This window comes from Cyphomyrmex costatus, unplaced genomic scaffold, assembly GCF_001594065.2.
Source record: "Cyphomyrmex costatus isolate MS0001 unplaced genomic scaffold, Ccosl1.0 scaffold396, whole genome shotgun sequence".
NCBI lineage: Eukaryota > Metazoa > Arthropoda > Insecta > Hymenoptera > Formicidae > Cyphomyrmex > Cyphomyrmex costatus.
Window position 1 is genome coordinate 47561 of NW_017278163.1, and position 15860 is coordinate 63420.

General features: G+C 34.8%; 1 protein-coding gene across 2 annotated transcripts in view; it reads right to left on the reverse strand.

Annotated features, from left to right (window-relative positions):
- Nucleotides 1–15860, reverse strand: part of Fur2 (furin-like protease 2) — a 370418-nt gene that overhangs the window by 22221 nt on the left and 332337 nt on the right. For both annotated transcript variants that reach the window (XM_018543689.1, XM_018543688.1), the window contains exon 2: nucleotides 3494–3598. In XM_018543689.1, the coding sequence (XP_018399191.1) occupies nucleotides 3494–3598 (105 nt within the window). The remainder of the gene's footprint in view (nucleotides 1–3493; nucleotides 3599–15860) is intronic.

A 15860-nucleotide genomic window follows, 5' to 3' on the forward strand; every position in this document is an offset into this window, starting at 1 on the left:
AGAGAGAGAGAGAGAGAGAGAGAGAGCTAGAGAAATAAAATTACCCATTTTTTTTTTTAAGATACAAAACTACTCGTGACACCATCGTTGTTTATTGTCTTGTCGATTGGCCAGACAGCTATATATCGCGACACTACGACGTGGAAAATTCACCAGGGCAGATTGACTCAATCGAGGGTCATAAATCGAACAATCACCGAAAAACGCCTCGGGGAACGAGCTTTAATTCTAGCGCGCGCCGCGTTCCTCCCGTTTCATTCATATCCTCGTGTTGGACCCAGACACGCAATACGATTCGATGCTCGGTACCGTCGACAGATTCACGACCCTCACGCAATTTTGGCGAGGCTCCAAATACGATGGGATTAACCGAGTTAGTTTCACGGTCGTATTGAAGGCGCGCGCCAATGCAGAAATTTCCGAATTTTCAAACTAACACAATGAGTGTAAGATAGGAAATTTGGTACATGTGCTGTTCCATATCGATTATTGAACATGCTAAAAGTCCCTTAAAATCAAACGATTATGGCAGTCGTGAAGTCGAATAGTAGCAGATGTTGCCGTATTCTCTTATGAATTATAAATAGTTGTAGATATTAGTACAAATTTCAAATATTGAAGAAAATATCACTAAATTCACTAATTAAGTAGAGATTATTTGTAATTGTTTAAGTTAATTTTAATTACCAATATTTACGAATTTCTATTAAAATGAACATTATATGTTTCATGTATAGGTACACATATTAACATAAATATTCGATCAAACAAATTATCAAATAATCCATTTAATTATTGATTCATATCGAACGTAAAATAATGAGTTGTTTCATTATGAAAAATTAAATAAAATTTAAATGCCAACATTAATCATTATTCTGATAGCAAACCATCTAATGAAAGTTACGTGGAATTTTAATTTTCAAATTTAATTAGTCCGTGTAATAATCCCAATAAAGAAAGTTGGAAAATTTAAACTAAAATTATGTAAAGAATTCTTTTGTATATATATATATGCCTTCTTATGTATATACATACCTTCTTCTAATATTCTGGAAAAACAATTTCTCAAGTAGTACGATGCTATTCCAAACACGAAAATTAATAAAATAAAATAAGGTGTTTTCTTTTTTTTTATTCACAATAAATTTCGTTCGCATCGATATGAACACGACACTTTTCTGTCGAAATATAAAATGAGCAATAAAATGAAACATTGATAATCTATTTTTTAACGAACAATTAAGCGGTTAACTAAGCGTGCTGCACAATTAATAAGCAACCAGTCACGATCGTCGGGAAAACGAGAGAGATTTTCCGGTCACGTATCCGTGACTTTACCAACCATAAATCCCGGCGATCTCTGAGCGCGGCGTGTTCGGAAAAAAATGTATCTCGCGCGGAAATTACCTCCGCACGTTCGTCCCGTGCAAATGGCATTTTCCTCACGATAACGTGTTCTCCGCGAGTATCAGCTCATAATTAATGCTATATCGCGATCCCCCGCGATGCATGCGAAGAACTGTATTTCTGTTTCTTTTTCTCTATCTGTCCCTCTTCGACACGATATTTTCCCGACCACTTCACCTATCCTTCCACTCCGTAATTTTCACCCGCGAGAAGGAGCTTATCGAGACGAGGACAATGGCGGAAAACGCGGCGACGACAATATTGTCTCTCGAAACAGTGAGATATTTTGCTACGTCCTCGTGAGAGAAGGGACGACGAGGCTTCACCGAGAGTGCACTTAAAGCGACCACCAGGTATTTCCCGCGCGAGTACTAAAGTGATATTATAGTGAAAAATTCGGAAAAAATCTACAGTTACAAGGATAGAATTTCATAAACTATTTACGGTTACTACAGATTTATGATTTACTATCGTTGAATAATAATGCAAGTAAATTATATCGTTTTTTTTTTTTTTCACAAAAAATAACATCAAAAATATATATGTTTTTTATTATATTTATTGAGTTAAATGATAAAAACATTTTACTAGACGAAAAGAGAATATTGAAATCTATAAAAATTAGACCCCAAATACTGATAATAATTATATTAGATTATCAAAATAATTATTTAGAATATTTAAACGTGATAATCTTACAAAAAGTTTTGACATTTAAGCAACCAAGTTGCACGATATAATAAATTAAATAGTTCAACATCATTGTTTTCAAATCTGGATCTAGGTGAATTTTTAAATATTTTAACAAAATCGTCCTTTCTATATCCCATTAAAAAATGTTTCTTTCTTTACAGTTATAAAATAATTTCCATCCTTGACTGTGATTTTTTTTATAGCTAAAACTCAACGTTTTTTACCACAACACTAAAATTTAGACTAGAACTGAACAAAAACACATTTCTGGTCAATCAAAAAGGAAGACACATTTTGCGATCCTTTGTGAGGTATACCGTTACCGTTGAATATTCTGTCACTGCGTGACAGAATATTTAACGATAAAAAAACTGCATGTAAACGGGAAAATGATTTTTTAAAAACGCAAGGGTTACATACTGAGAAAAAAGGTAACATTTTTATAGGACTTTATTATTTACGTAACGTATATTGCACAGCTTGTTTTCAAAACATCTCAGCGTAGAACTCTCATATCCTTTCTAACATTTTACTCCTATTGACATTTTCTAGACTTTGCAGTAAATATCTTTCTTTCTCTCTCAGTTGCAAAGATAAAAAACTATTTTTCCGATAAGACGAAATGACACGATTACAACAACTTCATAAAGTTATTATAAAATTACTAAAGAAAAATTGATACAAAAACGTTTTTAACCAATTTGATTGTAAAAAAAATTATTAAAAATCGACGTAGATCTTATTTTTAGAAAATTATTTTCGTCCTTGCAGAAGCCTTAATTTATAATTTTGAGGTTTCTTTCGATTCGGCCAAACATTCAGTTCACTCGCCAGAACACGTATTTCTTGCGATCGTTAACGTGCTTCAAACGGACTTGGCCAATTAAACTGTTTGTCGAAATGCACGCCGCTTTTAAGCTGACCGATCGTGAAGAGGTCAAGTTTTACCAAGTGATTTAATGGCGCTTATAGCAATGAATTTTCTGTCTGACCAATTGTTACAATAACGTAGATATCGATATTCGTTAGCATCAACCGTCAAATATATTTATAAAACGTTAATATATGTGAAAGAGGTATAGCGCTTGTGATTATAATTATGTTATTCCAATTACATTTATTTCTGTTTCTTACGACTGCACATTCTGTTATTTCGTTCTTCACACGTAAATTTAATACTAAATGTAATTCTTTTTTTAGTAAAAGCAAAGTCCTTAATACCGTAACTAAAGCTAATTAAATTTTTCCTCAACTTCACAGACCTGAAGTAAATCTACCATGACTCTCAAACATTACGTCTTACTCTTTGAGTATAAATCAAATCTCGTTCCCATGTGCAACTCGTAATTAATGTCTCTTAATTAGCAGAAACAAGGATGCGTCGACTTACCCGCGGTTCATCCCTGAGCGCCTTGTGATGTGGTTCGCTCGCAGTGAGGGATCTCTTGTGTAATCGCTTGTGAGAGAAGAGGTAATAATTCTTCAGGGCACCGATCTGAAACCGAGAAATAAAGCACTCTTATTGTCATGATTCAAATAGAGTTCAAAAGAATCGCCACCGCCACCGCGTCCTCATGCAGACGTAAACATCAAGAGGCAAGAGGGTGCTCACAAGTCTCTCTCTTGCGACTTTTCGATGGCATTTCGATGGTCCTGCGACTCGATATCGTTTCGACTTACAAGTTTGGCAGTAACTTCTGAAGTGTCGTTCCTGAATTATATGGCGAAACTTGCTAAATCTCGTCTACATTCATCGCGGTGTTTTCTGCAGACGATAAATGTTTCCCTAACACTTTCGCCCATGATAGATAATATAATCATCGTGAACAAGTATAAGAGAAATCTAATTTGTTTTTAAATTTTTTGTCCATTGAGAACGAATAATAAAATGGAGAATCAAAGTTGATTCTCAAATTCCGAAATAAATAATTGAAAAATTATACATCATAATTTTCAGATATTATATTTATTAGTACAATTATTTGTTATGTGATTTCGGCATACCATGTTTCATTAATGTTAATAATATTAAAGATAAATTGGATAGAAACTCTTTCATTATATTAATAACGGTAAAATTATCGTAACAAGAGAACGGCATCGATAACTGATTTTTCAAGTATTGTTTGTCGACATCAGTATCAAAGGCTCCTGTTTTTGAATTCAGCGAGCAGAGATTACCGAATCGAAAATTAACATTAATGAACGACACGCACGGCGGCGCTTGCAACATTGCCTCTCATTTTAGAAGTTTAACGCGATCCATTAGAGATAATTGGCAGCTTATTGAACGCCAGACGGTTATAATTATATCTATATGTATAGTGCGACATTACGCGTCGTTATATAGAGTAGCGACGTTTCAGTTTGGTCGATAGAAGTGTTTGTCTATAATTCTAAGCGCAACTGCGCTCTAATAATGTATCGCGCGTACCAAAAATAATTAATAAGCTATTTAATCGTTGATCTGTTATTTAGAATGAATTAATTATTTATCTGATAATTAATTAATTACCAGATACTTATTCAATTAAAAAGAAAAATAGGAAGTATTGAAGCTGAATGTGTAATATATTGCACATACATTGCTGTTTTGTTCATTCAATATTAAAGTTTTAATGGTAAAAAGCTAGAGAAAAATTATTCTCTCCTATTTACGTATAAAACTTTTACAGCGTTTTTATTTCTATTTACATATACATATTCATATCTATTCTCTCATATAAGTACCTTTTAAAATAATTAACTAGCTTTAAACAAGAAAACTGAATTTACAATTTAAATTAAATTTAAATTAGATTAAGAAATTAAAACTGATGTATGATATTATGCCTTTCTTGCTCTGCATTATTATAAAGTAATTTTTCACAATACTAAATAAATTGTATGATGTAATGTTTTGTGCAAACAACAGCATGTATCTATGATTCACAAGCACAGTTTCCGCATTACTCTGATATGATCCGACACTTCAAGAGGAAATCGTAAGAACCTATGCTTTTGAAACGGCGCAACTTTCGCCAGCGGAGTTTTCCGGAACTTAGCGGAAACGGGAATCAACCAAAACTGCATCGCGCCGCGAAGTAGAATCACTTCCCGAAGCTGTTTTTGCGCCACCGATACTTTACACGTGTCGCCTACTTGAAATTCTTCCACGGCGCCTGCCTTCCGGAGCCGCGACTCGAAAATTGAACAGCAATTCGTGAGAAACTCGGGCGCGATTCGCAAAAAAAAAAGAGAAGAGAGCGCGAGCTTTATTTTATCATCGAGCTTTATCCGAAATTTCGCGGTGAGCTCGAGACAGCTACTCTTCGACGTTCTCCGGACTTCTCGAGGATCTAAGTAGCCCAAGAGTGGCAAAGTGCATCACTTGCTCCTCTCAATCTCGAGTTATCTTTCGTGTGAAAAAGGATTACTTGCCCTAGTTCTTTCATTTTAGCCATTTTTATCTCTTCAGGAACACACCGATGTATATCATGTGCATTTATTTGAAAAACTGTGGACTTGTTCTTACTCCATAATAAGGCAATACTTCAGAAGCTTAACAATTTTTACATTTTCTTTTTATTTAATATTTTCTTCGTAATGTTACACTTTATCAAATTTTAATTATCAATAAAAAATTTAAATTCAGAATTTTTATTCTTTTATAGATCAAGAAGATTAAAATATTGTTTACTATATTAATTTTTTTAGATATAATTTTCGGGAATTTATTTGTTTTTAATCTTTTATGCGCCAAGAATCAACTGATTAAACAATTTTGTTCGCGTGAATGCCAGTTTCAAGGTTACCCTATGTAGCCAAAAAAAGAGTGAGGCGCAGAAGGAGATACCAGACTATCGCTATCTCTCGAAGATATTCCGCAGACGTGATGGAGCATGCCTCGCCAGCTTCACTAGCGGGCGTTATAACTCGGCTGGCGACGACGCCGGAAGGCCCGTTCGCATATTTCCGTATTCCGCCAACAATTTTACGTCTAACTTGTGCGCGGCACGCTCGTTGGCTCCATGACGCAAATTTCACAAGGGCGGGTGAAGGACTAGCTTGAGGGCTTCTTCCTTCCGAAGTGCAGCCGAACGGCGCCCGTTGAAATTCTCGCTCGACCATGCGGAATTTTGATAATATTCTCAATTATTTCGCGGTCACGGAAACAAGGTGCTGCCAATAATATTTAATCATAAATTCGACGATGTATCGTACAAAATATATCTCCGTTCATACACTTGTAAAGTTTCGTTTGGTCAATAAATTCGTTAATTGCTTTTATTGATAATAATTTATGGTACAGAAATATAAATTTGATTAATTAAGAAATATACATAATAGTCAAAAGTATTTTTTTCAACAACAACTTCATAGATACTTGTAAAGTTTCGTTTGGTCAATAAATTCGTTAATTGCTTTTACTGACAATAATTTATGGTACAGAAATATAAATTTGATTAATTAAGTAAATATACATAATAGTCAAAAGTATTTTTTTCAACAACAACTTCATAGACTTTACGGCTGTAATATACACTGAAAAAAATTACAATTATAGTAGGTAATTTTGGGACTCACTATTAAAAGTACCTGTATGTTTACAAACACATAAGTAACGTTGTAACTCTTATAAATAAAATTATTGTTTTTATAATAATTAAACACAATTCGCAAAAATAAATTTACAATTAAAGTTATAGATTTGATATATATCACATATACAAAATATATTTGTACATTTACATAAAAACTATATTATTGTTATTGTAATTTCCGTCTTGTATAAGACTATATATTTACACAATTAGAGATGAAAGCAAATTTTTGGAAAACGCACAATTAACTTTAGGTATGTCTAAAATATATACGTTCTTATAAGTTTTCAAAACGTTGAATTCTCAGATATATGGACTTCCTCCTATAGATATTACTGGCAATCGACTTTCTTCATGAAGATGACGACGTAAACGCGAGGTCACGTCGTCGCTACTAAAAATGACGAAGCGCCCAACTTTGACGCGATCTCTCGCTCCACCATCGTAGAGACTTGGAGACTCTACAGAGGAGAATTTTCCCGTGCGTTTGTTACCAGTCGCGTGAGTGATAGTCCCTCTCCGACCTGCTTCTCTGGCTCTATGTCATCCGCTCCATTAACGCTTTACTTCCAGCTTCCAGCTGGAAGGCGGTGCAATAAAGCTAGGAAGACGATGGGCGAATTGGACTGATTCGTTTCCGGCGCGATTAGCGTAGAAACTACCGCGTGAATCTTCAGATCATCGCCGCTTTTGTAGCGTTCCATTGTGAACAAGTCCGCCCAACTCGAAGTAATTCAGCCTGAACGACTGCAGGCGACATCAGTTAAAAATCACACGAGATCAGCGTGAATAAAAAAATTAAATAATAAAATAAAATCAACGCGTGAGACGTTCTTAGAAAATCGTGATTTCCATGACACAGTTTTCGATAGCGAAACTAAATGCGATATCAAGGCAAATCAGTTGAAAAGCAAAGATTCAGCGGCGATGATCGACGTTTCCTTCGAGCGCCGTAGAATCGTGTAACACTCGCGGCATTAGTCAAATTCGCAGTTCGCGTCGACCTTGACGATTTTCCTAAAATCCCTTAAATCCATCCGGTAGCTTTTCTGGAAGCGATAGTGCCGTCGCGTCCTCGCTCGCGTTCTCCGACGCGCCGTCCGTAATCCCGATGGGAGATACTCGTCGCGGCAGCTGCGCGCGGGCGGGCGAGTAAAAAGACGAGAAAACGGATGAGAATGGGTGGTGATGGTGGGTACAGGAAGCGAAGGTGGGAACCGGCATAGAGCGTAGCACAATGCAGCGCAATTTATTAATACTCTGGGACTCGTAGCGCCCTTAGGACCAAACGGTGAAATAGATATGCCAGTCGAGGTGGGCGAGCGAGCGAGCGAGCGGGACCTGTTACAAGCCTGAACGGAAATGTCAGGATAAAATGTCCTGTACAGAACATACGGCGCAATCTGCGAGAAAATTGCGGTATAACCAAGCGCGGAAAGACGTCAATTGTATCGTAAAACAAAACAGTCTTTCATTTAATTTGACATGTACTTCGCCTGAACGAAATTCTAATTTAAAAGTTAGTTCTAAAGACACTTGGAGAGGGGAACGCGATAGTTGTCGAGAAAGGCTGATAATCGAGTGAAATCGATTGTAAGTTATACATGAAATTACATTTACAAAATTAATTAATTTTTATACACCCTCCCCTAACGAAATTACGGATTTAAAACTGCTCCATTTTTGTCATCTTATAATCAGGGAGAAAAATTGACATCAAATATGTACGTCAAAGAGACGTCTGTCATTAAAGATTAATATGGCAGGAACGGGATATCCTATAGCAGAATCTCTTTTACTCTGTACACACTTTCATATATTCTCGTGTATTTTTGAAAGGCTGATCCATGCCGTTTTCAGCGTGACTAACTTTTACAAGAATCTCACGAACGTGTATGGGGCGGAGAAAGCTGACGGCGGACGATAACTGCAGTGAACTTAATTGTAACATCAAGATGATTTCTTTCAGGGAGCTGAACGCGCTTTGATGGCGTACTTAAATCCACTTTATTTATCGAGCCCGAGGCGCGGGATTCAGTACGTCACAGCGCGGAGTCATAAGATCTAAAGAAGAGATAGAGTGAGCGATTCATCATCCCGTGTCTGCAACAAGCTCGCGTTAAGGCACGTGCACACACTGCACACTAAACCAAATATTGCTCTAGCGTGCGCTAAATCATACAAGTGAGGTGTTCATCTAAATTAATCTACAAGCGAGATTTCACTTTCAGCTAATTTTCATTTGGATATATTTCCATATCTGCTCTTATGATTAGAAATGTGAGCACTTATAATATTAAGTTATAATACTATTAAACAATTTTGTTTCAAAATAATTTACTCTAAAATTATTATCGTATAAGAATATAACGTCGAATAAATAAATGCATCCTCTTTATATGTATTAATATCTTTTAGATAAATGCCTTTTAAATTAATCGGTCCTCTCGTTCTCTCTCTCTCTGTCATTAAAACCGCGTATCTCTAAATGGTCACCTTTAAACCAAATATCGCTGCCGAATTCTTCACCAACTGTTATCGAATTCTCTTTGCGATCGTTTGATCAATGGTTAGCCAAATAGTAGCATTTGGTCAGCGTTCGAAAGGAGAGAGACGAGGAAAAGGTAATCCCGAAATACATCCACGTTAGAGAACTGACGATCAAACCGTGTTCTGTGCAACGTGTGTGTGTTCTGTGCAACTGGGAACACGTCTGCACAAACTTATCCTTCGCCTGCGAACCGCACCGGTTTGCACAGTTTGTACGCGCCTTTAGATCGTTCGTGCGCGCGCGCGTACTTCCGCCACACTTCCGATTCGTTTCGTGGTAGTAAACTGCAGGCACGGACGTGTATTGCAACGAGGGTGTATAACGCGGTGGCCGGAGTACAAGCGTTCTGAGCAGCGCTAGATAAGCGGGCAGAGGGCTGGCGGGGTACTTTGAGAGGGCCACTAAATCAAACCGCTGAAGAATGTCTCACGGTGACCTGCGGGTTATCGCTATAGCTATACCCTATACGCGACATACGCGGATGTTCCCAGCGGGTGCATACTACATAGTCTTGTAAGTTGTCATCGCACACGGCCAAGTTAAGATTTAACGTGAGAGAAACGGGGTAGAGAAGATAGGTACAAGTTGAAAAAGTCAATTTCTAAGTTTCTTGCATGTTTTCGGACGCCACATTCATTCTTCGTGGAATGTCGGAAGTACATATTTAAAACTCGGTGATTAATAACCGAGAAAAAGGCATATTCATTAAAAATTAAATCACTCGATTTGCAAATGAGACGCATTAAAATTAATGTATCGTAAATTGAATTAGTTTCCGTTTCGAACGTAATATAAAAACAAATCTGATTGACACGATAAAATTATTCCTTCAAAAAAAAAAAAAGATATAAAAATACCGATTATTTTTATAAAGTTTTTGAAATTTCTGTTCATTTTGCTTTGAGGGTTTAATTCTGTTTAATACATATAGTCAATTTTGCAAGATAGATCTAAATTCTTCTCTCATGTTTTATAATTATCTTTTATAAAGTAAAAGATATCCTTTGCTTCAATAATAACTTTATCCAATTGTCATACATTATTTTTAAGCAGAATGATATCAAATATAAAAAAAGATTACAAGAAGCTCTGACAGCTTAAAATTTTAATAGTCGGCACTCTTTGAGAGCTATTACAAATATCTATTTTCGCATTGAGTCGTATAAGTAAATCGATATTCGTTGACGAATATCAAGTCCGCGATCTCTACTCACTTGCAATAAAAAAAAAAAACAGCTCTCTGTCTTTCTGCGTTAACGTCAGGATCGAGAGTTATCTCGACGCGACACCTCGACGCAACACATGCACAAAATTCGCACGCACGTATGTACATGGAGGTACGAGTAGGTAGGAATCACTGACAAGCCAGTGGAGAGAATATCGCAAATTGTATCGCAGGCGCATTCGTGGTGCATGTGCGGCGGTCCGTTCACTCACGTCGTCCGTTCGCTGGGATGTCCGTATGCCACAAAATCCCCGATCGCGAACCGGCTCTCGTTACGTAATGCCGACCACGTATCGCCAATACCGTTGCCACGATCCTCTATTCAATCCCTTCACCGTCAACGCCGTCCTGTGTACGTTAACATTATTGCAAATACGACGAATATAATTATCCCTCGTATTGGACAATATACTTTTAAATACAGAATTAAAACGTTACTTTATAAAAATAACGCGCTATTACTGTTAAAGAGAAATTCATTACCGTCATTCGTTCCTAATTTTAAAAAATAACTGTTACTTATAAGGAGACGCAAAAAAAGGTTCTCCTTCAATTTTAATGAGCTTTTAACGTGATGTAGTTTACATAAAATGTATGGACACGGTTTTTTATATATGTTTTTATGTGTTTTATATACACGTATGTGTTCTTTCAATAGAGTAATTTAATCTTTTCAAAGAGTGAAACGTTCCTTTGAAAAAAGTTATTTTCTTTTGAAGCAAATATCGTCGAAACAATAAAAGATAGAAAAAAATTTTTTAATAAAAGTTGAATTATTTCAAGAGTACTTTATAATAATGGTTAAAAAATTTTTTAATAAAAATTTTTGTTTATAAAAGATAAAAACTTCAAAAATTTTGTTATCATTGTTATAAAAGTACTCTTAAAACCATTCCCACTTTTATTTAAAAAATTGTTCCATCTTTTATAGTTTCGACGATATTCACTTCGAGAGAAAATAACTAATTTCTTTCAGACGTGTGTTTCACCCGGTAAAAATGCAATTATTTAAAAATGTTATACCATCATTCAGCCAATCCTTTCTTTCAGTATTTTTTTATTTTTTATGTACACTTATTTTAGGAATTTAGATTGTATTTTACATACGCAAATTTTATTAAAAATTTTTATCGAATATTGTTTAAAAAAATGTTCAATATATAAATTTCATTTAAATAGAATATCTCTATCCAACCAAAACTAATGCGATCTATTCAATATATATAAAAATATTATAATAGGGGCTTAAAATAGTGATAAAAGTAGCGACTGAATCCGTTACCATTACTGTAAAATGTAAGAACGTTATCGTTACAGATAAAAGAATAATAATCGTTATCTTTCCCACCGTCCAAAAAAGTAACGATAATAGTGATGCGTTACTCCCCAACCTTGCTTAGATATAAATACAGTAATGTTAAAACAAACATGGAAGTGAAGGAAGCGAGATTAAATAACACGAAAGCTCATGAAATCGACTCCCTATTTTTAATTATCCATTTTATATTTACAGATGGTAAACAAAAAAGAAAGAGCCGCAAGTCAACGTTGCAATTTATCTGCCTTGATAATAAAATAAATGAAAATGTGCAGATAGCAACGATTTTAAATATTTAGAAATTCTATAAGTAAACAAAACTGCTGCCTGACTTTACTTAGCTACTTTCCAATTTCGCAATGCTAAACGAGATAGAATTTTGCCGCAACGTTAATTTAAAAATATTACTTTTAAATATTTACATTTAGCGAATAATAATATAGAGATATGATAAAAACAAATAAAATACTATATATACAATATCATGTACGAAACAAGATTCTTCGTAAAAAAAAATGTAGACATATCGCAGGCATTGATGTCGTTTTTCTGCAATGCTGATTGATTGCCAACCCTGTATAAATCGTGAACGCAAATTCGACTCTGTGATGAGTTCGATATTGACAGCTTGATATCTAAAGGTAAAAGAAACATCGGAAAATCATTCACCGAGAGAAATAAGCGAGTAGAATAGAAAAGATAAAAAAGAAACATAAAACGGTGAATGAAACGGATAAAACAGATAATGCTGTATGTCTCGCGTGTTAAAAAAAATATATATATATACATATATAAGCACAGTATCTGTAAAATCAAATAAAGAAACAGTTAGGCTTTTGTGTAATCTTTCACATACACGTGACGTTCGACACGTAGTTTGTGACACAAAAATTATAAAAAGATCTCTGCCCTGTAAAATATAAAAAAAGAAACAGTTTTAGAAACTGATAACAGCGTGATTTCAATGAGTTATAGGAGGATTAACCAAAATAATAGTATTGGTCGGCAAAGTGGTTGCACGAAAAACAAATATCGTTTACGGTATGAGAAACAATACCCTTGAACCCCTTTCCCTTTATCCCCTTTGCTGTATCCTCAGTTTTATATCGTTTGCTTGCCGTTCATTTATCGACGGAATCCTCCCTTTTGTACGTAAAGCAATCTCAGAATCAAAATATTTTCGATAAACGCAATCGCAAAAAGATAACGCATCAAGTACCGCCTAAGAAAAGCATGAATATCGTAGGTGTTCAAATCGATAAATTAATAAAAAAAATCCTAAATAACACAAAGATAAATCCTGGTAAAGGATAGAAATTTCGTGTAATTTTGAGCAATTGTTGGACACTCTGTTTTATTAGTAACGGAGGAGTAAAACTATGTACTTACAATTAGGATCTTAATCTCAAGGTGTAATGCTTTGCCTGTAGTTACTGCGCACAAAAGACATTCAAAATTTGAACTTATTTACTGAACAAAAGTAAGATAACAAATAGAACAATACTTCTATTAATAACAATTTATTAATACTACATAATAACTAGACAGGTGTATATGCAAGTTGCAGATACTAGGAAAAATTTGTGCCACTGAATAAAAACTCTAATCAACTTCTTGTCCATTTCCTATGCGATACTGTAATAATCAACAAGAATACAGTATGTAAAAAGAGTAACATTATAATAACTAGATGAATGTCTAAAAGAACTGCATACATTTCTATCAAGAAATAATCAAAATCCAAACAAAATTACAGCTTTGATTTTTAGAGAAAAGTAAACAAGTGTATCTTGTTAAATATGCTGTTTTAAATGTAACATCTCTACGTAGTTTTATCTGAATCTGAATTCGCCAGTGTAAGGATAATGGGAAAATTACTTCAAATATGTGAAATGTAGTTCACAAATGTAAAACGCGTCAAAGGAAAGAGACGCAATATCACTGTCGTTAGAGTAACGTCAGTGACATCAGCCGCTTATCCGTTCCGTTTCTCATAGCACTTTTCACAGAAAAGAGGAAAAACGATCGTCCAGAATTATCCGAGACGCGACGACCCGGAAACGCATCACGCAAAAATGCTGACGTTACAGAAATAATATCAAGAACGTGGATCATGATAGGAGATCTAGTAAAGTAATTCGATGTCTTTCGAGCGATCGTTTTTAAACGACGTTGAATGGTCTGAATCTGAAAATACAACGTCGCAATATCTGCGAATAAATATTTGCGTAAAAATTTTCGATCGATTTCTGATTTCATTTTAAAGTTAACAAACGTTTTATATCAATTTTAAGTTCTCAGTTCTTGTGCGATTAAAAAAAAAGAAATAATTATGTAGTTTAATCGGAACTTTCGCTGAAAATAATTAAGATCGAAACCGCGATGTCGCTAATCGGTTATCGGCGATCGTCGATCATAAAATATGTTGCGGTTTCGATAAATCGAGAATACTGTTATGTATTCAAATAGACAGACCGAATGTTCGTTCTCCAATTTCTCTTTGCACGTTGATTGAATCCAATTTCCGACGCATTAGTCTCGATTGGTATCGCCATTTCCGGCGGACGCCTATGTAATATAATTAAATCGATCACGGGCGCTTTCCCTGTTTATAATTAAACGTAGGCGTTGCTTTATTGACATTGCGCAATTAATTGGCCAATAATGGTTATACTAGCGGCGCCGTCATAGTGCACCTTCTCGGTATCGACGGCTGCGACACAATACCACGAGCGATGAAATTTTCACACCGTTGTACATTGCGCGACCGGCCAGTAATGGGTTAATGCATTTTTACCGAGACTCGCTAAAGGAATGACATTATAGCGCATCGTTACGCGTAAAAAATTAAATTCTCCAGCCCGGGGGATGTCGCTGCGAGTCAGAAATAGCGCCTTCGCATTAACAGGACCGCTATAACGCACGCAAATGTAACGAGGTCATTAAAAAAAGGCTACCTTTCTGTCGCATTTAAAGCATGCTGGAAGACTAGATGATGCCAGCTAGTAAATCTGCATTCGTAAAAAAATATCGTGAAGCTTTTCTCGTTGAAAAAGTCCATTTCTTTATTACGTTTATTTATTTAGATTTTAATGTTATTTCAGTAATCTAGACAGCAGTGACATAAATAAAGCAATATCATTTACACGATTGAAACGATGTCAATATCGGTAATTGTGTTATATTGTTGAATATGACATTTCGTTGTACTACTTTGCATAATTGAGGTACAACACTGGCTTTTCCGATACCAAACTATAATAGCTTCACGAAATCGGTAGGCTAATGCAGTAAATTGAGCTATTGGGCTATTAATGGTCGCTACTTTCGTTGCATGTTTAAATTAGAATGCAAGCCGAAATTTTGAGAATTTTCTCCGTGAACAAAATGATATCGTTATATGAAATACTTATGGAACCAATAGTGGCATAGATTACTCCATTACTATCGTCATGTTGCACCATTATCTTCATTACCTATCCCGCCATCTATTACATATGTAACACGTACCATGATAAGAGAAGCAAAAGGATCGGAGAGAGAGATTGAGAAACAATTATATTTTTTTTATTCAGTCATGACAAAGTTTAACATTTCTTTCTATTATAATAAAACGCTGAAGTTTTTAGTATAAATAATGTAAAATGATGTCAAATGGATAATTTTTTGAGTAAAATAAAAAATCTCATGTCATGAACAATATGTTTAAAATTATAAGATTGAAGCAAAATTATAAATAATATAAATAAAATTATGAAAACATAACTAAAAGAACTAATGCAATACTAATTGTAAGCACAAGGGTAGCATAAAATTCAACAGGAAATGTGAGCTACAAAAAATGTAAAAATGTGAAAAATTTTCTGGCATTTATATCGCCCGTTTCACACTTTTTGACTACAATAACCGTAATAAATTTCGCATGATTACGTTTTTAAGTTTGTCAGTAAATTTCAGATATTACGAGATTAATAGTAAATAAAAAGTACACATATGTGTAAAATAAAATTTCTCTATAAAATAGAAAGTTAAAATAATATATAAAACTATATTTTTTCCAGTATATATATTAATATATAT